Below are 19,536 nucleotides of genomic sequence, written 5' to 3' on the forward strand. Positions count from 1 at the left end.
TTCCGGCTTGGATTACTGACTAGACATTGGTATCGGTGTGCGTGACGAAACAGCACTTGCTACTACAAATTACAGTATGTTCTCGCATTTAATAATCGCTACTTCGCCAGCATTTTACTTGTGCACAGTGGCAAAGAAATTCTATCGACTCAATCCAGATAACATTAGCCAGAAAATGATTGGTGTAAAATTTCCGGTAGCTAGGGTAACAGGATAAATAATTATCAAGCATTCTGAACATAACTTCACTGAACTCGACACTATTATATCTTTAAGTTTGGAGAATTCTCGAGTAAAAAAGCCTACTACACACAGATGGAGCAATATAGGTGGGGCATCAAAAGTGATCAAGGTTCAGGATCCTGGCATGCCTTGCTCAGGCACTGGTAAATGCTTTTTTCACCACACCACTCTTGGACCCTGCCGGGACAACCTTTAACACGTTGAACCTCACCGTCTTGGACAGTGGCCTACAGATTGATTTAATTCAATTATTACAAGCAAGGCTGAGCAGATATCACAAACAAAAAAGCATATACTTGATGTATGAAACCTCAGTTGGTGTAGTAATAAGGTGATATTATGTCACATTAAACAAAAAACCGTGAAATCGTGTTCAAGTTTTCAACCATCCAGCTACCTAGATAATGTGCTTCTACGTGCAGGTGCATCAGAAAGGTAAAATATTTTTACCTGCATTGGCCAATGATCACGTGATCTCCTTCCCTCACACGAAAGCAAGGGGAAATATGGGCAGGGATGTTGGAGTGCCTCTTCTCATACCTATTCATGAATGCCAATATATTGGTTATGATGCAACAACCCAAAAAAAAATTAAGCCAGTGAAGATTAGCTTGCCTCTGATATTTTTTAACAAAGTGAAGGTAGTTCCGACGAACAACGATAGTCCTGTTCATTTTAGCACTATGGCATGTTCCAGCAATGATGCGGCCTCTAATTGACACAGTGCCAGTAAATGGGCATTTCTTATCAATGTAGGTTCCTGCAACACAAGCCATATTAAATACAGATAAAACCCGAATTTCAACGGAAGTATTAAGCTGTGCAATGTACAGCACAACTGGACAAACAAAATGTTGACTAAACACATGTGACAAAACAAAAATAAACAAATATCATATTTCAAACAAAGTTCTGCTACAATGGGTATTTTAGAATGACATGAAGAAACTAACTAATTATACAAGCTTCGCTTACTTAATCTGACTACTGAACGAAACTTGAACAATCGCTAATGCTGAATGTATCAACGTATTACATTCGGTACACAAAGAAGAAGCTAGACCAAAGACAACTTCAACATGTATCGACGTTGGTATATCACCAACAACTAAAAGCCATTCAGATTCAAAAGCAAATTGCATAGCATGTAAGACATAAATCATCAGACAGCCAAGTAGAAGTTCAAACTCTCTACCCAGGTACACAAAATCAGCAGCAGTAAGTCATCACCAGAAAAAGCATTAAGAAATTTTAGATTAGGAACCAAATGTATGGTAACAATTTTGTCCAAATACAGTAAAGCATTGTCAAAAAGAATCAATTGATGAACAAATATTGATCACCCGAGCACCATAGACTTCACATACCATATTTAGCAACAACTATAATTATATGCTTATGCAGACCATTATCATAATATTTAATTTGCTCAAGTTGAAGGGTATACTTAGATTATATGGAGTAGATGAACTAAAGATGTATATCCAGCCAAACAGTACATGAACACAAGAAGAAAAATACTGAACAACTATCAAATGCCGCAATAAGATAATGACTATGTTAAGACAAGACAAAATGGAAAAGGCAATACGGGATCTAAGCTACTGAAACATACCCTCAATGGCTTCCTTAGGAGTCTTGAAACCAAGGCCAACGCTCTTCCAAAACCTGTTACCCCCCTTGCCTGGCTTATAACTCCCCTTTGAGGTCTTCTTTGGGCTGAAATTGGAAACAAGTCAGGATTGTCTTCAGGACACATTATTAACATCTACTGGTATAATAAAATGAACACCAGTTCCTCATACCAGAGGAACACTTTAGGCTGCTTCAGGAAAGCCTTCTCAGTCTGCAAAAGCCAGTAAAATAGTTTAGGGCAAGTTTTACTAAAGCTTGGGAATGCCTAGGCATCTAAAATTCTCCTAATATGGCTAAACTGCGGCCAAGAAAAAAAATAGCTAGTGTGACGAGCTTGGCTAAGAAAATTGAGAGTATTGACGCAATGGCCATGACGTTAGAGAGTGACAGTGAACTGAACACTAGCCTAACTTACACTACTCCCTCCGTTCCGTATTACTTGCCGGCTGATTTACTAATCAGCGACAACTAATATGGAACGGAAGGAGTACTTCATAGAGTCCCACTGCCATTTACCACAGTCATGATTGTCAATTCAGAACACATATTAACATCTACCGTCGATGAATACCTCAGCAAGCATACGAATAACTGCTCGATCCGACGATCCAAGTCTTTTATCAGACAAACCAATGGAAAAATACAGTAAATTGAGTCAAACAAATGTCCCCGACAGCTCGACCCGCATCGTCTCTGATTTTGCAAAGAAGAGAAAGCGGAAATGTACCGAAGTGGTAGAAGGAGGATAACTGACCTGCTCCGCCATGGCTGATACTCGAAGGAGATGCGACCGACGGCGGCACGCACTAGGCGGCGGCGACGTCGGCGGCAGGAGAAGAAAGAAGGCCTGCTCGATGCCAAAACCCTACTCGTAACGCATTATTATCTATGCGAGTTAGGTGGGCTCTGGTGGACCTGGATCTCAAGCTGGCTTCTTCCATCACACTTACGGCCGAAATAGGAGCTGTTACTGGATGGGCTTGATTCCATGGACGAGTTGCAGATTCGGGAGCGGACGACGCATCGCCTGAAGTTTACTCCTTTCCCTCTTCACATGAGGCCGGCCCAGTAACAGGTTAGCATTCTCCCTTTTCAAGGAGAGCGCGCTGGAAAGGACATTCGATAAGGTTCCTCCCCATTCCCTAAAAATAGATAAGGTTAATCCTTTTTTAGAGATTTCGTTTTTTCTGATATTTTTAGTACATCTTATGTTATATACCTTGATTTCTAAAAATAGCTATTTAATTAGTCGGTGTTTCCATCTCATTTTTCACCCGTGGACTCGTGGTAAATACTGCAATTGTTAGGTACTTAATTTCTTTTAACTTTTGAATATGATTTTGAACATTTTTTCTTGAAAGACATGGGCTTCTCTTATTGGAGGGTATTTCTAGAAAAGATGAGCTGAGAAAGTGTGAGTAGAAAAGAGAAGATGAGAACGGACTACTAATTTACACTTGTATATTCTGGAGATATCTATTTAGTTACACCTCAGTTTCATAGTCTTGAGCCTATATCTATGTCAATTTATAATCTAAAAACATTCTATCAAATTCTATATATATTTATGGATACCATAGAAAATGATACATATGGAAATGTATTTAACTATATCAACGACATAATTAAATTGATAGAATGGCCTAAAATGACGGTTTTCTCGTATTTGCATATACAATTTGGGTTTAGCATTAGGAATGTACCTGTGATGAAAAGTATGGGAACTATATGGCAATTTTGTACCTTGATGTAAATGAGCTAGTTTTACAAAATGAGAGTGGATTCTGTGACCGGGTGTATACGTGAGCACGCGTCCGTTGCTTGACACGTGGCACACCTAATGATTCCCTGTTACAATCATTGTTCGCTAAACAAAGCCCATCAGCCCTAACATCACTCCAAAAACACGTAGGACCCACTTGTTTGAATTCAAAAAAGTGGGCCAGGTTAAAAAAAAAATCCCTGGACCCTACACTCCGGAATTCAAATTTGTGGGACCCAAACCACTTATGGCCCCACTATTTTGAATTCAAATGTTGGGCCCCACCGGACTGGACCCTACATTTCGAATTTAAATTTTGGTGGGTCACACTTCCTTCGACCAGTTTTTTTTTGCTTCTTTCACTTTCCTAACTCTAACTCTAGTGCAGCCATTACTCGCCATTGCAGAAAGCTAACATTTCCAAACTCCATTTTTTCTCCACCATAAATTAGCGTGGTTTCGTGCAGCCATTACTCACCATTGCAAACAGCTAACATTTCCAACTCCAAAATTCGTACACCATCCAGTACCGTGGTTGCGATCAGTTCGGTCGTCCATAACGGCGGCAACGGCCCACTGAACTTAATATATCTCGTCAACTACCTAGTCATAGATTACACTTAATATATCTTCTTACTTTTCTTTGCAGGTTAGAGGAATGGACCATCTTTTTTTCATGAGCATAGCACTTTGCTCACCTTTACTTAGCACTAGAGGTAGGAGAAGATGAGCAGTACCACTAGTTCTGTTGATACAGGAAATTTGGACAACATGCACCCATTATTTTTGAAAGTACCCTGACCCATAGTCAAAGAAAACACACAACGCTGCAGGAAGGTGACTAGAATTGGTAGTCACGGGTGCTACAGTTTGTTGAACTCACAACTTTCATCTTATCCTCTTACGCTCTATTATTGATAGGCAGATTTGCACACCCGTGAACATGTGCAATTATTGAGTTTGTCCATAACAGCATGCAGCAAGCAGCTTACACGCAAAACAGTAAACACACATCTATGCCTGGACATGAAAACGTACAGCAACCAGCTCACACGCAAAACAGCAAACGCATAGCAAAATAGGCCGGTGTCGATGTTGACTAAAGACGATTATCTAGCTATTAGGTTTTTTTATAGACATCTTAATCTTGTACTCCCTCCATCCCAGGGAAAATGTTGGAGCAGCAGTACAAAGTATTTTTTGCAAAAAATCCCGAAACTCCTATTTTTTTTCAAAATAGGACTTCGGATATGAATTTTGAACATCGATCTTCTCCGACCTCTATGTCAGTCTCTGTCCTCGTCCTCGACCTCCGCCTTCCGCCATGGAGGTATCAGCTCGTCGTCGACCGATCTATAAGCAATTACGACGGGGGCGAGGTCAGCAAACATAATCCAATTTAGAAGGAGAAGAGAAACAAATCAAAGACTTGAAGAAAGAAACGGACTGAATTACTTAGCTGATTAGTCAACTGTATTGGATCGACCACCATTCTTCTCTGCCCTCAGGCAAGTTGGATGTCAAGTGCATATGTTCCTCTGCATACTTCCACTCCGTCCTCTTCAGAATTACTTAGCTGATTAGTAACTTCTTTATTGACTGTAACAGTAAATGCACAAAATGCAAAAAATAGTAAAACTGTAGAACGGAGGTATGCTTTTAAATGATTATTTTCACTGGAATCGTATTACTGCAAAAGAAAAAGTATGGCAAAGGAAAATATCAGCGGCATTCATGTGCAGCAACTTGTCAAGTTCAGGTGCCCTGTACTACGATCATTTATGTGCTTGCTTGCTGCTACTGGACAAATTACTCATGCTTTCCCTTGCATTTCCTGATACTACTGTAAAAATCTCTTCCAGTCTTTAGGCAACACATCTGCCAATACTATCAGCGAAGAAATGTTACTCCTATACAGAATTGGTGTTAGTGACAAGCAAAACTGGTCCTGTATAGAACTGGAAGTATCATTAAGAAGCAGTGTTGATCCTAGTGACTCCCTCCGTCCCCTAAAGCTAGCTATGTGGTTTCTAATTCCTTTCCTATAGGTGCCAGAGTACAGCTATTACTCTGAGTACTATCATGACTGCTTTTCACTGTAGTTTCTTGTTGTATATGTGCAAATAACTGGTTCAATCAATCATGAAGTATTTAGGTGCATCAGAAAGTAGTGCACTTAGGAGATAATATTTTTTACGGTCAAAGAAAATCGGTTCAAAACAGTAGTAGTCATCGGCAACATATGACATAACTGTTCTTCCAATCCATGAACTGGATGAATTGAGTAAGAGATAATCTAAAGAAAAATGCAACATCCTAAACATGTGAATGGATCAGATACAACTAACAACAATAATGAATCATGATCTAAAGGAAAGCAAAGATAGATTCATCAGCTGGTTACCTTCATCTCTAATAGTGGTTGTCTGAATGAACAAGAACACATGCCAGGGTCTTGTTTTTGTCAAGTCGTTCTTGCCTGAAAAAGGTAATTGGCGCACAAGAATTTCAACAGCAGTAACAACACAAACCCATATGTGCGTTTTGGTTTAGAGATTCATAAACACAATTAGTGATGCACTATGTTAATTTATTCCCAGATCATCCAAACCGAATGACCACACTAACTCACCAATTTTTCACATCGCAGATTAGAACTACATACATGATATACATAATATGCAAAAGAAAAAAAGATGTGAATCGCTCACCTGCAGCTGCCGGCATGCCCTCTCCCAGTCTCACACCACATCATCCTCACCATCTACACCGTGAGGGAGGTTGGTCGGAGATGGACGGAGCCGGAGAGGAGGTGAGCAGCATCAGCGGAGGACAGAGAAAGACGGCGCCAGGGAGGAGCCGGGCGGCATCAGCGGAGGTCGGAGCAGGAGACTTGGCCGGCGGCATCAGGGGAGGACGGAGTCGGAGAGGAAGCGAGCGGCATCAACGGAGAACGGAACCAGCGTGGAGGCGTGCGGCATCAGCGGAGGATGGAGCCAGCGTGGAGGCGCGCGACATCAGCGGAGGCCGGTGGCCTGCCTGCGTTAACCCTAACCCTAGCGCCGCCACTATGCTTGTGAGTGAGGAGAGAACCAAAAAGGGGAAATCGCGTGAGGGGAGAGAGACCGTGAGAGTTTTCTTTGGCTTTCTAGACCCACCTAGCAGAGAAAGGGATGATGGCCGCACCGAGCTCGAAGAAGGCTTCTATCACACCAGCAAAATAAATGGTTACCCATGCTGTAGGAGTCACGGGAGGAACAGATCGGCTGGAAAGATTCCTCCATAGCCCGCGCGTTTTTTCACTCGGCGCCAAAAATAGCTCGCCAAAAGAGTTCCCGCGCATGCACCGCTAAAGCTGGTGCCAATGGGGGCGGGAGTGGAGGCGGTAGCGCCCGGTTTGGGGCGAGAGGCAGGCGGGAGTGGGGCGGGACGCCAGCGCCGGGCGCTGGGGCTGGCGCCATCGCTACCGCCGCTCGCTACCGCCCGCGTTGGGGCGACAGCGAGGCGTGAGAGGGGCGATAGTGGTGCTAGTGGGGGCGGTAGGGAGGCGAGAGTGGGGTGAGAGATGGCACTATAGCCCGTGCACTGGCACCGTGGGGTGAGAGTGGGGTGAGAGTGGGGGCGAGAGCTGACGTGGCGAGGCTATAGTGTGGTGATGCATTGGCACCAGCCTAATGATTCCCGGGCGCAATCATTGAAACGCGGCATATGTAGCAGACGTCAGGTTGGCATTAGCGACGCATAAGCTCACGACTAGTCAACAACCATTTTGACAGTAACCGAATCTCAACAGACAATGAACGGCAGCCAGAGCGTGCTCACGTATACACCCGGTCACCAGGCTTCTTTTGTTTACAAAATATAGTTTTCTATATAATATATCAAATATGTATCAATAAAAACAATAGGATGATGTAAACGGGTTTAGTATAAAACTAAATATGGTGTTACCGGTGGGTAGTATCCCCCCTCTCCCAGACGTTTGATTAATTATATAGATTCAAGTCGTCTATCTCCTGACACACCTGCAAACCCCCCCTGGCGGAGCAGTCCCAGCAGCATATCTACCCTTTAGTACTACTCTTGATGCCTCATCAATTCTCACAGAAAGTAACACAAGTTGGGGCATGTTGTTATTCCGTTACGCGTGCTATCATGTGTGTGAAGGAGAGATAAATTTCCACATCAATTTATTTGTCAGTAAGCCCACATGCTTGTAGCAGATGCAACTAGGTAGTATAGATGTGCTTCCTTCCACTTTATCAAGGAGAGAAAAAAAGAGAACCATGGATAGCCACTGTGCATGCGGTTAAAAATACATCGTTGCACAACAACGAAAAATACGTGTGCCAAGTATTGGAAACGCAGCTCAAAGGCGTGTTTTGGTTTCGATGAACTTTGTGTGTGATTGAAGAACACTATGTTGTAATAATAATGTACCATTTTATTTTACTCATTTTAAATTTATTTTGGAAGAATTCAGATGCTAAGTAAATGTGAAAGAACTAGAACCTCACATCATGACTATAGTGTTTTGGGTATCCAGCTTCGGCTAAACTATAAAAACAAGAAAAAAAATGCTGCTGAATGCCCAAAACCTTTCTCATGTACCTGTTGTTATCGACTGTTATCAAAATTCCAGAAGTGTTTCCGACGCACACGTATCGTAAGCCCATTGCACGAGCATCTTAGTCCACCAACCTAGCTCAACCAGAAAGTAGCACGAACTTATAAGAAACTAGAAGCATACCCGTGCGTTGCAGTGGGAATTTCTTCGACAACTCTATTTTGTAAAAAATAAAAGGATATAAGTTGATTGGAATATGATGTTATTTGTAGCTACATGCAGGATTCAATTGACGTAAATAGTCAAGAGGATATACGTGTTGCACTTATTTGGCCTATTGTATATGCTATTGGGATGGTCTCACACTCTCGCTACTGGCGATCTAGCATGGACATGGGTAGGTCTTACGTCCGCTGACCAGACTCCATGGAGACATAGTCGGCATTATCAGGTACATGGCAGGCCTCCGCGTTATGTATCACAAGTGCTTTAAAGAACCTCCGGGCTAGACCCTCTTAATCCCCTCTGCTGGCTGTGGTATGGTTCTGAGGGACGAGAATGGACATGTTATCTTTTCGGCTTGTCGATATCTACCTCGCTGTGTTGAAGCTGTGGAAGCCGAACTTTGGGCATGCTATGAGGGTCTGGAGCGCAGCCAGCTGCCGATCATCGTGGAATCAGATTGCAATCAAGTTATAGCTGCAGCGAAAGGAAGGACTATGGATCGCTCACAGTATTCAAATATAGTTTCAGAGATCAAATTTTTAGCATGTCTTGATAGGGTGTGTACCTTTGTAAAAGTGGACCGTTCGGAAGTTAGGGTTAGCCACTGCCTCGCAAACTTTGCGAGAGCAGAACATAGTACTGGTGTTTGGCTTAGATCTGGACCTGATGTTGTTCTTCAGGAGTTAGACCATGAGCTGCTTGTAGCCCTGTCTTCTTAATAAAGGTCTGTTTTACCCGCAAAAAAAAAAAAACACAACCGTGCTCCAATTTAATAGAAAAAACTCTACACGAAAAAAGATGTGCGTCGATGACATGATTCTATCATGACAAATGTGCAGGTTTTGTTAGCTGTAAATCTTAAGTTTCATGTTCATGTTTGGAGCTTTTTTGAGCGAACTACGTCAAATTTACCGCACACGGATGCTCGCTTGAATTTTCCTTTGAGGATTTGCTTCACCTCACTCTATCGCACAACTCTCGTGGTAGGCTTATGCTTGGCCTGGTGAATGGTGGCATGGTGTTTGTTATGGCCAAGTCACGTTCGGAAAAGCTTCATAATGACCGCATGCGTGCATCCACCAAACAGTCAAACCCGCTCCATGCGACTGCCGTGCCATACCGCCATGCGGTGCTCGGAGATGGAACCGGATTCCATGCCTGAGCACGCCACGTCCTAGCCAGTAGACCAACGGAGACTAGCCACGTGATATCCGTACTGGGAGAAGCGAAAATTAATGGGGATGCTGCAGTGCAGCGCACAGCTACAGGAGTTAGCTTTGGAAGAAGAACCGCACGCGCATTTCTTTTTCCTCCACAAGGAAATGTCTCATCTCATCTCGAGGCGATGGCAACTCCGCCTGTAAATGGACACGTCCGTGGCTATCCACCAAGTGCCGCTTGTGTCCTATTAAATTGAGCGGGACGTAGCAGCTGGTCCATCTAGGATAAGCGGCTGGCCGTTCGCCCGCTACGGTAGCTGACCAAAGCAAGCACGCAGCTGGCGATGCGAGAGGGTTGAGGAGCCGAGTAGAATACAGTACAAAGAAGCCGAGCTGCCGTTGCCGCTTCTCACTAGTGTAGAACCAAAGAAAAAAAAAGGCACGTAAGCACGCAACTGACCAATATGATGTTGCCTCGCATACATGCGGTTCAGGCTGTCGATAAAGCAGAGCAATACATTTCTAAGACAGAAAAGGACTAGTTAAACTAACTGCTCAACTGAACTTTATGTAATCAGCCAAAAACACTGGAAATTGTGTTTATAATCCATGGTCGAAATTGTGCTCAACTGAACTAACTGTTACTATTTTTCCGAGGCACTGAATAAAACCTCAACAACTGTGACATTTCAACACAAAATTCAGCTCAATGACATAACTGAGTCAGCAAACAACAGATATAAGGCAAAGTTTATAAGCCTACAACGCCTCAACTCTCTTTTGCTTGGACCATGAGATCTGCTTGCATTTTCTTCATCTCTGGCAACCTTTCCATCCTTTCCTGCTGAAACATAAGTATAAAAATATGAATTACTACAAGCCTTTAATCTGCAGTGACCCATGGGTCCGGGAATTTAAGTTGCAGGCAAGTATAAAATGATGCAATGATTTCTTGTAAAGTAACTGAATATAATAATGATGCTATATTACACAATGATGGAGGAATCTCAAGTGGGCATCAGGTATCTCAAGCAAAGCATCAACAAGGTTAAAAATCACCAAGGTCTGCTACCAAGGTTAAAACATCAACAAGGTTAAAAATCAACACTGGATATGATTAAGAAAACCAATGTCTTTCGTCAGACATGGATTTGCAACGTTTACTGCAGTAGCATATGGTGGATTGAAAATACAGTACTCGCAGTTACTATTAACTAAACAAGCAGGGGATGCAATAGATTAAGTGCTCTCATCTCAATTTCCATTGCATTAGACTAGTAGAGTAAAATATTCTCCCTGGGGATACCCAGTACAGTACATAGAGAACTCAGAGAATAACGAATACAGTACATCACCTTATATCTAGCAAAGGTAAACCATTAGAACTCAAACATCAAAAAGGACATTCATTAGTAATCTCTTTTTTAGGACACATGATGTGAATAATACCAAACACCTTCTCAGACAACTAAACATCAACTCAAGGATTCTAAGAAACATGTTTACCTGGAACAATCACGAAACCAGATGAGGTTAGCTTTCTTCGCAAGAAGGTTCTGCAACAGTTACATAATCAAAATAAGCCAGGTGATACATATTTACCAAATATATTAGCATATTTACGAAATATAGTAGACACTGAAAATGATGCTTACCACCACGCCTAATCCAATCCCCATAACACATCAATGCCTCAACACTATCAGCTCCAAGGCTAGTTCTGTGATCAGTTATAACTCTTCCGCACGTGCTAAACGCAGACTCAGATGCAACAGTCGAAGCTGGAACAGCCAGTACATCACGAGCAATACTGCCAAGTATTGGATACCTTGGAGCGTTCACAGCCCACCATTTTAGAATGTCGAAGTCTGGTGTACGGGGATGAAAGTCTTCCTCTAGGTAGCGGTGCAGCTCGTTGTGGCTTTTAGCTTTCTTAAGCTTCACATGCGCATCAAAATCTGAAAGGGCATCATCGGCCAAACCAGCTTCTTCACCATTTTGCTCTTGTAACTGAATATTAATATTCTCTTCAATTTTAGCCCCATATGCAAGAAATAAGGCCATGATAGCCTCCTTTACTTCTTGGATATGTTTATCCGCACTAACTCCAAAGTATTTTTTCAGTCGCAACTCAACAAGCTCCATTTTAAACCTTGGATCCAGAACCACCGGTATGCAGTTTGTCAAGTATGACTCCATGAAGTACTTATGAAATTTCTTCTTCATTTCTTTGACCATGATTCTGATTGTAGCATTGCTGCTCTTTTCCTGTTCATCTAGTACCACTTTCACGCTCCAGATTTCGAGGAAGTAGAGATTGGAGGTTGGGTAGTCTGAGCCTGAAATGACATTGGTCGCATGGCAGAATACTTTCAGAAGCTGACAAATGTCTAAAACCATTTCCCATTCCTTGTCTGACGGACAAAATGTGTAACTTGGCTCTTGTTTTTGCAAGGTCTCAAAGACTTTTCGGAATGGTAATGTGGAATCGAGCATAAGGAACGTGGAGTTCCATCTTGTAGACACATCTAGTGAAGGCTGATGCTTGCAGTTTATTCCAGCTTGCAGAACAAACTTGTCAAATTGTTCTATTCTATACTGAGAACTTCTGATGTACTTCACACTATTTCTGACGTTGTCCACAACAGAATCCATGGTTTTTAGTCCATCTTGCACTATTAGATTTAGCACATGCGCTGCACACCGAATGTGTAGAAGTTTTCCTTCATGATGGATAAGGTTTCGATCAACAAGATTTTTTCTGAGATGGCTAATCATCTTGGTGTTTACTTCCGCATTATCGAGTGTGATACAAAAATACAAAAAAGAGAATGAAAAAAAAAAGGTTATCTTTCCTTAGATAAGAGATGTTCTTCTGAATAAGGGAAGTCTATTAGCACACCGAATGTGTAGAAGTTTTCCTTCATGATGGATAAGGTTTCGATCAACAAGATTTTTTCTGAGATGGCTAATCATCTTGGTGTTTACTTCCGCATTATCGAGTGTGAAACTACAAATCTTATTCTCAATGTTCCAATCACGAATGCTCGTCAATACCACGTCAAACATATTCCAAGCATCATGGGGTGTTTCGACTAGACAAAATCTTATGATTCGATGCTTAACTTTCCATTTGCTATCAATCCAGTGACATGTGATACAAAAATACCCAAACCACCAAGCCGGGCGGCTTAACATTGGCAACTACAAAGCCGGGCGGGTCGTGGTCTGGCCACCGACCATAAAAACGGGCCCCAATAATGGCAGCTTTAGTTTAGCCGGCCCCACCCCTACGCTAATCGCCCGCTTCCTTGCCTCACATATCGGCCACCCCGTGCGCGCACCCGCACCGCCGCTTCCTCCCCTTCCTTCCCACCGTACGTCGGTTCATCGATCCCACCGCACCGCCATGGCCGCGCTGCGCCGCGCGTCGCTCCTCCGATCCGCGCTCGGGCGGCTCGGCTCCCTCCGGCCATTCTCCGCGGAGGCTGCCGCCACGCCGCGCCGCGACGCGGCCGCGGCGCTGGCGGCCGCGCTGGCTGCCGGGTCCGGGCTGGGGATCTGGCTGCTGCCCACGTCGCGCCCGCTCGCGGGATCCGGCCAGGCGGGCTTCGCCGTGGCGGAGGCCGGCTACGGGGGCGCGGCCGCGGCGGAGGAGCCAGAGGAGAAGGGCAGGTTCCTCTTCGGAGGTGCGTGCCCTTGTTTTTCTATTTTTGTGTATCATCGTGGTGAAACATTCATGCATGGTCCTCTCCCTCCTCGCCAAGTTTCTGGTTGGGAATTTTGCGGAGTAAGTTTCAGTGTTGGAACATCGTGGTCGTGGAGAGGGTTTCTTCTGTGTTGGAATTTTGTGAAGCAAGTGTCTGCCTCGAATTATTTTGTGAGGCCGGGCCAACAATTTTTGTTTTTGTTTTTGCATGGATCGACCATTCGATAAATTAAGCTCTTCGACCATACTATTCCGGACGAACATCCTACCCATTCACCGTCCTGAATCCTTTTACCCATATGACGGACGGATTCCTCGAGACGGCGAAATTGCTCACGGTCCTTTTACTGTCTTGGAATTTTGCGGACCAAGTTTCTATGTTGGAACTTCGTGGAGAGGGTTTCTGTGTTGGAATTTTGTGGAGCAAATTTCCGCTTCGAATTATTTTGTGAGGCCGGGGCAACATTTTTTTTGCTGTTGTTGCATGGATCTGCCATTCGATCAATTACACTCTTCGACCATACTATTCCGGACGAACATCCTACCCATTCACCGTCCTGAATCCTGATGCTCATTTGATCGATTCCTTCCTCGATACGGCAAAATTGCTCACGGTTCCTCTTCACTGTCTTCCTTCCGCAGACTCGTACCGCAGAAGGGTCTTCTTCAACTACGAGAAGCGGATTCGGACGCGCAGCCCTCCCGAGAAGGTAAACTTTGCCACGATGCACGCTAGCTGTATGATTTCGATAAGCTGCTACCGTTCTAATTGTCGTCTTGTGCTCTTCTCCACGCTAGATCTTCGAGTACTTCGCGTCCGCCCGGAACCCGGAGGGCGAGGTGTACATGTCACCTGCCGACCTGATGAGGGCGGTCGTTCCCGTTTTCCCTCCGTCCGAATCTAACGTTGTCAGGGAGGGGAGGCTCAGAGGGGAACGCAACCCAGGGGAGCTGGAGTGTGCACCTTCTGAGTTTTTCATGCTATTCGACACAAACGGCGATGGGCTCATCTCCTTTGCTGAGTAAGTGCTTCAGGCTCCAGCTGAAATGCCTAGCATGCTTGCCATTTGATGTGGTACCTAATTATTATCTACTCCGTATATCAAATAGAAGGGCTCTTGACAGTTTGTTCAATTATTTTCTTGCAATGGCCATACAGATGTTATATAGGCATTGCTCTTGAATCCTCCCAATTAACTAGCATGCATGCTTAGCAATGATTCATCTAGGTAACTAGGTGTCACCATGGCATTAGGCCATTAGCTTTGCACGCCTCTCCCTGTTACAAGAGTGGTTTCAAGCTTTCTATAACCATTATCGATAGCAACTCAATGCATATCTCTTTGACTGCTTATGTTGCCTTGTGCAGGTACATCTTTTTCGTGACATTGCTTAGCATTCCTGAGTCCAGCTTCAATATAGCTTTCAAGATGTTTGACCTTGACCACAGCGGGTAAGCTATCTTGCAGCTACTGGAACTGATTTAATCATCTCACTATGCTCTTGAGATTGATATGTCTCTGTTCTCTAATATTCTTTTATCAATAACTATCTTAACCATTTTCATTATGAAAAGAATCGTTCGGTTGCAAATTTTAGCTTGCAGCACGTTTCAATGGTTTCATTAGTTTATACTGTGATTTGGTTTTGATGTCAGATTAACTGTGAGGTTGATATGTATAGTCTTTGGAGGCTAGCTACATTTTAAGGAAATAAATATCATGTATTTTCTTTTCTATAGACGAGACTTGATCAGTTTCGGTGTTTACAATTTTGGATACGTTTTTAGTGACAATTCAATATAAGCACGTGACAACCGAAATAATACAGCATCCATGCGCTAACTATATACATGTGCCGAGCCAAACTGTTGTCTAATTTCTTTTTTTTAGAAAGAAATCTAGCTCATCTTTAAGAGATTTATCAAGCTAATGTATTATAGTTCTAGTTTAGTTTCCTTTTTCTAGACAACATAGGCCATAACTTGAGTGGAAGAGTCGCTCGAGTAAATTAATGACAATTCGAGATAGCGTGCCATTAAGGGGAAATCAATGTCTATAGAGAGTATACAGAACAAGTATCTCAGCTAGTCAGCTTATAGCTGTTTTGCGTACTTGAGAGTCAACTTGCAACATATTCTGATAGGGAAAAGAAAGATGTGAGTATGTGACACTCCTAAGTAGTAGTTCTTTCATTTGTGCTTTCTTTTGATTTCCGCTTTAATCCTAATTGTTTCTGAAGCCGTTAAAGGTATCGTTTTCCTACTTTGTATGGGATTTACACAAGGATCCGTTTTCCCTAAAAAAGATCCATTTAAATATTGTACTGTTTGTGCTTTATTGTTATTTACATGTCATTATTGGCGTGCAGAAAAACACCTGCTTTCTAAGCACCTTCAGTCACCTCACTTGTTATTTGAGGGTACAGAAGGGTATGAACCAAAATAGGCAGATATTTTCTCTGTTATTATGCATTCTAATATGTTATTTATTATTTTTAGGGAAATAGATAAAGAAGAGTTCAAGAAAGTGATGACATTGATGCGGTCCTATAATAGGCAAGGAGCTGCCCACAGGGATGGGTTACGTATTGGACTTAAGGTTGGTCCACCAGTGGAAGACGGTGGTCTGCTTGAGTACTTCTTTGGCAAGGATGGGAGTGAAACTTTACAATATGAAAAGTTCTCCAACTTTTTGAAGCAATTGCATGATGAGGTACTTTTTTTTCTTTTTAGTCTTTTGTTCTGTCGAATTATTTATTATTTGACATCTTGTTATTGATGCAACATTCTTAGTCCTATGTTGTTGATCAAGTAACCCAATTTGTGTGTCACAAATATTGTGCAGAGGCACTCAAACATCTGTCATATTTTGAACGGTTTACATGTCCTAAAATATTTTATCAGCTACGTGTATCTAGAGAGAACCTTGATAACCATAAGTTGGACATATCTGTAAACTGTGTGTCCTTAGTACAAACAGTCAAATACAAAATGTACTGAACTTCATTATGTCAATGTTGTTAGATTTGTTGTCTCGGAAGCATAAATCTGTGTCATTGATAAATTTCGACAACTGTGATATCCATCAATTTCATTTTATACTAGCTCTGTAATTAGTGAAGCATTGTCATTTTATTCTACTTCTTAATATCCCCACCCACCCCCAGACAGAGATAAAAATTTCAGATCTATAAATATTGTTAAAGGGTTGAGTAAAAGGATGAATTTTCTGCCTTTTTCTATAGCGTAGGTTTGTGGATACACATCTGCTCTGTTGTCACTATATATATATCACAGTTTTCTAATCATCTGCAGATTGTTCGTTTGGAGTTCAGTCACTATGATATAAAATCATCTAAGACAATATCTGCGAAGGACTTTGCATTATCCATGGTTGCTTCAGCTGACATGAATCACATAAATAAGCTACTTGACAGAGTTGATGATTTCGATGAATCTCCTGATATCAAGGATTTGCGCATTACCTTTGAGGTTTGATCATTTGCTATCCAGATATGCCGCTTATATTTCTTGGCCCAATCATGTTTTTTGTAAATCTTTGTTGTTTTTTGGAAATTCAGGAGTTCAAGGCTTTTGCTGATCTCCGGCGAAGATTGGAACCATTTACAATGGCTATCTTCAGTTATGGAAAAGTGAACGGTTTGCTGACAAAGCAGGATCTGAAACGTGCTGCAACTCATGTATGATCTTCCATAATTGTGCTTAAATCCTTTAGGTAGTAGATGTAGTCTGAAATACCTAATGTCAGTCGAAGTCTTTCCCCTTAATGACATGCTATCTTGAATTGTCATTAATTTACTCGAACGACTCTTCAACTCAAGTTATGGCCTATGTTGTCTAGAAAAAGGAAACAAAGCATGATTCTTCCATAATTGTGCTTATATCCTTTATTTGTTTCATTATGTTTTGTTCTTTGTTAGCTAGACAGTTAGCTGATAGCTGATATACTCCTAATTACCCAGTTGGTTATTAGCTCTGATTGCTGATTGCTTCCATAATTTTGTTTTATAGGTTTGTGGTGTGGACTTGACTGATAAGGTGGTGGACGTTATTTTCCATGTTTTTGATGCAAACTGTGATGGCAACCTAAGCTCAGAGGAGTTCTTGAGGGCATTACAAAGACGGGAAAGCAATATTCGCCAGCCAACCACTTCAGGTCTAATGGGTGTATTATCCTGCTGGCTGAACTGTACGAAGTGTTCTTTTCAACAGATGCAGCTCCAGTAGAATATCTTGGTACTAACAAGATTAGCCTTCTGTCGCCATGAGTCACTCTCTCTATTTGATGTATGTATGCCCAACTCACACCCTATCTGAAATTAGTTGCTTCTGTTGCGTTAGTGTCACTTAGGTCCTGCCTCAATACCTGTTGGTGATGTTTTTTCGTCATGTGCAGGAGCTGGAGAACGAAATACAACAACCACTAGATGTCAGCTGAGACGATCTTGTTGTAAATATTGTCCTGCTGATCAGAGTTGCCCAATTATGTAGCAGCTGTAAATAAAGTACTCTATTTCGTTCTGGCCCATGGGCAGTTGACAGATCTCTCGTTCACTGATGTAATGAACCTATGACTTTGGACCTCGTCTATTGTAGTGCTAAGCTCTATGTATCCGTGTGTTCCTATGCCAAGACATTAGACATGTTATATGCTTTAGAGCATCTCCAACAGGCGCGCTATATAGGCCGCGCGGCATAAAAATGTCCGATATAGCGCGCGCGGGAGGGAAAGTGGCGCTCCAGCAGGCGCGGTAAACGGCGCGGCGCTGTAAAAAATTTAGAGCGCGCGGCGTTTTGCACAAACCGGAGCGGCATATCTGGTGCGTCGGCTACAGCGCGCGGCAACGCTCGTCCAAGCGCGAAAAATCCCCCGCGCTGAAACTTCCTCTTCCGCGTCGCTACTCCGAGCGCCCAATCCGTGGTCTCCGCGCGCCGCCGGCGATCCCGACGATGGACGACCCCTCCGGCAACCCGCCGACCCCTCCCTACTCTGTCGCATCCTCCGCCGCCGCCACTTCCGCCGCGCCACCGCCAAACCCTAGCGGCGGCGCCGACGGCGGCAACCCAACGGCTGCTGCGCGCGCGCTCTTCGTCCCGCCGCGCGGGGCACTGCACGCAGGCGCTGCCGTGGCGCAGATGGCCGCGCAGGGCATCTCGCCGAGGAGGGGGAAGGTGCCGGCGAACAAACGGTCGCACCTCGGCCCCGCCGCCGTCGCGCCGCTGAAGAAAGCAAAGAAGCCCGTCGCCCGCCGGCAGCCTCCTCCTCCTCCTCCTCCTCCTCCTCCTCCGCCGCCGACCCAGCCGACCCAGCCGAACCAGGCGCCTCCTCCTCCTCCTCCTCCGCCGACCCAGCCGACGCCTCCGTCCGGCAACCGCGCGGGCGCACATATGGTGGATGATGAAATGCCCGAGAGGTAAAATACTAGTTTTTGTCGAATTCTAGTTTATTAGATGCATACCTAGCCGTATAGTAATGAATTTCATTGCAATGTAGAGTGGATGATGCGGTATTCATGGAGACAATGAATGTTGGATCCTCGTTCTTGCATGATGAAGCCGCCGATGGGGAGGAGGAATATGAGGATGTAGATGAGGAAGGAGAAGGGTTGATTGAACCTCGCCCTCCCGGCCGGTCCGCCAACTACACCATAGCGGAGGACAAGTTACTTTGCAAGACGTGGTTGACAATTAGAATGGATCCAACAACCGGTACCGACCAAACAAGAAAAACATATTGGATGACGGATTACTTCAACACACACAACACAAGTGGGATCGAGCGAACCATGCGCTCACTTCGGTCCCGTTGGTCCGGTATCAACACCGATTGCCAAAAATGGGCGGGCGTGCAAGCCAACATCGATGTTCTCAATCCAAGTGGCACTAATGAGAATGATAGGGTAAGTCATTCTACTATGTTCACCATATGGCTCATATGAGAAGAATACGGTTCTACTTCATATGGCTCATCTATTTTCTTTTTCGCATATGTGTAGAACTCCATGGCTCAAGGATTGTTTAGGGATGTGGAAAAGAAGAACAAGAAAGGCAACAAGATTCTTGGCAAGCCATTCACCTTGCATCATTGCTATGAAGTGCTAGGGAATGAAGAGAAGTGGAAGACGCGCGGCAAGATGGATGCGGCAACTATGGCGGCCAATGCTACCGGTGATGCAACAATCATCGATGATGATGATTCAAGTGATGAAGGGC

At 43.6% G+C, this 19,536-nt stretch overlaps 3 protein-coding genes and 1 long non-coding RNA gene across 5 annotated transcripts; 1 reads left to right on the forward strand and 3 right to left on the reverse strand.

Moving 5' to 3' along the window:
• Nucleotides 1–179: 179 nt before the first annotated feature.
• Nucleotides 180–2,789, reverse strand: LOC127307128 (small ribosomal subunit protein uS17). Its single transcript, XM_051337833.2, has 6 exons — nucleotides 2,633–2,789; nucleotides 2,049–2,089; nucleotides 1,859–1,962; nucleotides 859–1,003; nucleotides 694–783; nucleotides 180–470 (listed from the first exon to the last, which is right to left on the reverse strand). Exons 1-6 carry the CDS (start codon nucleotides 2,642–2,644, stop codon nucleotides 377–379), a joined length of 486 nt encoding a protein of 161 aa, XP_051193793.1. The 5' UTR covers nucleotides 2,645–2,789; the 3' UTR covers nucleotides 180–376.
• Nucleotides 2,790–4,468: 1,679 nt separating this feature from the next.
• LOC127307125 (uncharacterized) lies at nucleotides 4,469–6,894 on the reverse strand. The gene is made up of 3 exons (XR_007855176.2): nucleotides 6,352–6,894; nucleotides 6,045–6,119; nucleotides 4,469–5,200 (listed from the first exon to the last, which is right to left on the reverse strand). It is a non-coding gene; the product is annotated as an uncharacterized lncRNA (long non-coding RNA).
• A 3,237-nt stretch (nucleotides 6,895–10,131) lies between these two features.
• Nucleotides 10,132–12,404, reverse strand: LOC127307126 (zinc finger BED domain-containing protein RICESLEEPER 2-like). 2 transcript variants are annotated; one of them, XM_071822781.1, is made up of 3 exons: nucleotides 11,248–12,404; nucleotides 11,099–11,148; nucleotides 10,132–10,433 (listed from the first exon to the last, which is right to left on the reverse strand). In XM_071822781.1, the coding sequence occupies exons 1-2, from the start codon at nucleotides 12,368–12,370 to the stop codon at nucleotides 11,126–11,128; spliced, it is 1,146 nt and encodes a 381-aa protein (XP_071678882.1). In that variant the 5' UTR covers nucleotides 12,371–12,404; the 3' UTR covers nucleotides 10,132–10,433; nucleotides 11,099–11,125. The 2 variants fall into 2 exon arrangements, with proteins under 2 accessions (XP_071678882.1, XP_071678881.1); XM_071822780.1 differs by having other exon boundaries at nucleotides 10,132–10,436.
• A 447-nt stretch (nucleotides 12,405–12,851) lies between these two features.
• Nucleotides 12,852–17,935, forward strand: LOC127307124 (calcium uptake protein, mitochondrial). The gene is made up of 9 exons (XM_051337831.2): nucleotides 12,852–13,281; nucleotides 13,944–14,011; nucleotides 14,100–14,323; nucleotides 14,671–14,754; nucleotides 15,802–16,015; nucleotides 16,618–16,794; nucleotides 16,884–17,003; nucleotides 17,335–17,610; nucleotides 17,720–17,935. Exons 1-8 carry the CDS (start codon nucleotides 13,002–13,004, stop codon nucleotides 17,548–17,550), a joined length of 1,383 nt encoding a protein of 460 aa, XP_051193791.1. The 5' UTR covers nucleotides 12,852–13,001; the 3' UTR covers nucleotides 17,551–17,610; nucleotides 17,720–17,935.
• Nucleotides 17,936–19,536: the final 1,601 nt, after the last annotated feature.

The sequence above is a fragment of the Lolium perenne genome, chromosome 6, assembly GCF_019359855.2.
Source record: "Lolium perenne isolate Kyuss_39 chromosome 6, Kyuss_2.0, whole genome shotgun sequence".
In the NCBI taxonomy this organism is placed as follows: Eukaryota; Viridiplantae; Streptophyta; class Magnoliopsida; order Poales; family Poaceae; genus Lolium; species Lolium perenne.

Coding starts and splice junctions, on each gene's coding strand:
- LOC127307128 (XM_051337833.2), bottom strand. Junction 1,004..1,858: donor TCCTAAGGAAGCCATTGAGG/GTATGTTTCAGT, acceptor CTTGTGTTGCAG/GAACCTACATTGATAAGAAA. Junction 471..693: donor GTGATCATTGGCCAATGCAG/GTAAAAATATTT, acceptor ATCAATCTGTAG/GCCACTGTCCAAGACGGTGA.
- LOC127307126 (XM_071822781.1), bottom strand. CDS start 12,370: ATGATTAGCCATCTCAGAAAAAATCTTGTTGATCGAAACCTTATCCAT. Junction 11,149..11,247: donor GGATTGGATTAGGCGTGGTG/GTAAGCATCATT, acceptor TAACTGTTGCAG/AACCTTCTTGCGAAGAAAGC.
- LOC127307124 (XM_051337831.2), top strand. CDS start 13,002: ATGGCCGCGCTGCGCCGCGCGTCGCTCCTCCGATCCGCGCTCGGGCGG. Junction 14,755..15,801: donor TTTGACCTTGACCACAGCGG/GTAAGCTATCTT, acceptor TATTATTTTTAG/GGAAATAGATAAAGAAGAGT. Junction 16,016..16,617: donor TGAAGCAATTGCATGATGAG/GTACTTTTTTTT, acceptor AATCATCTGCAG/ATTGTTCGTTTGGAGTTCAG.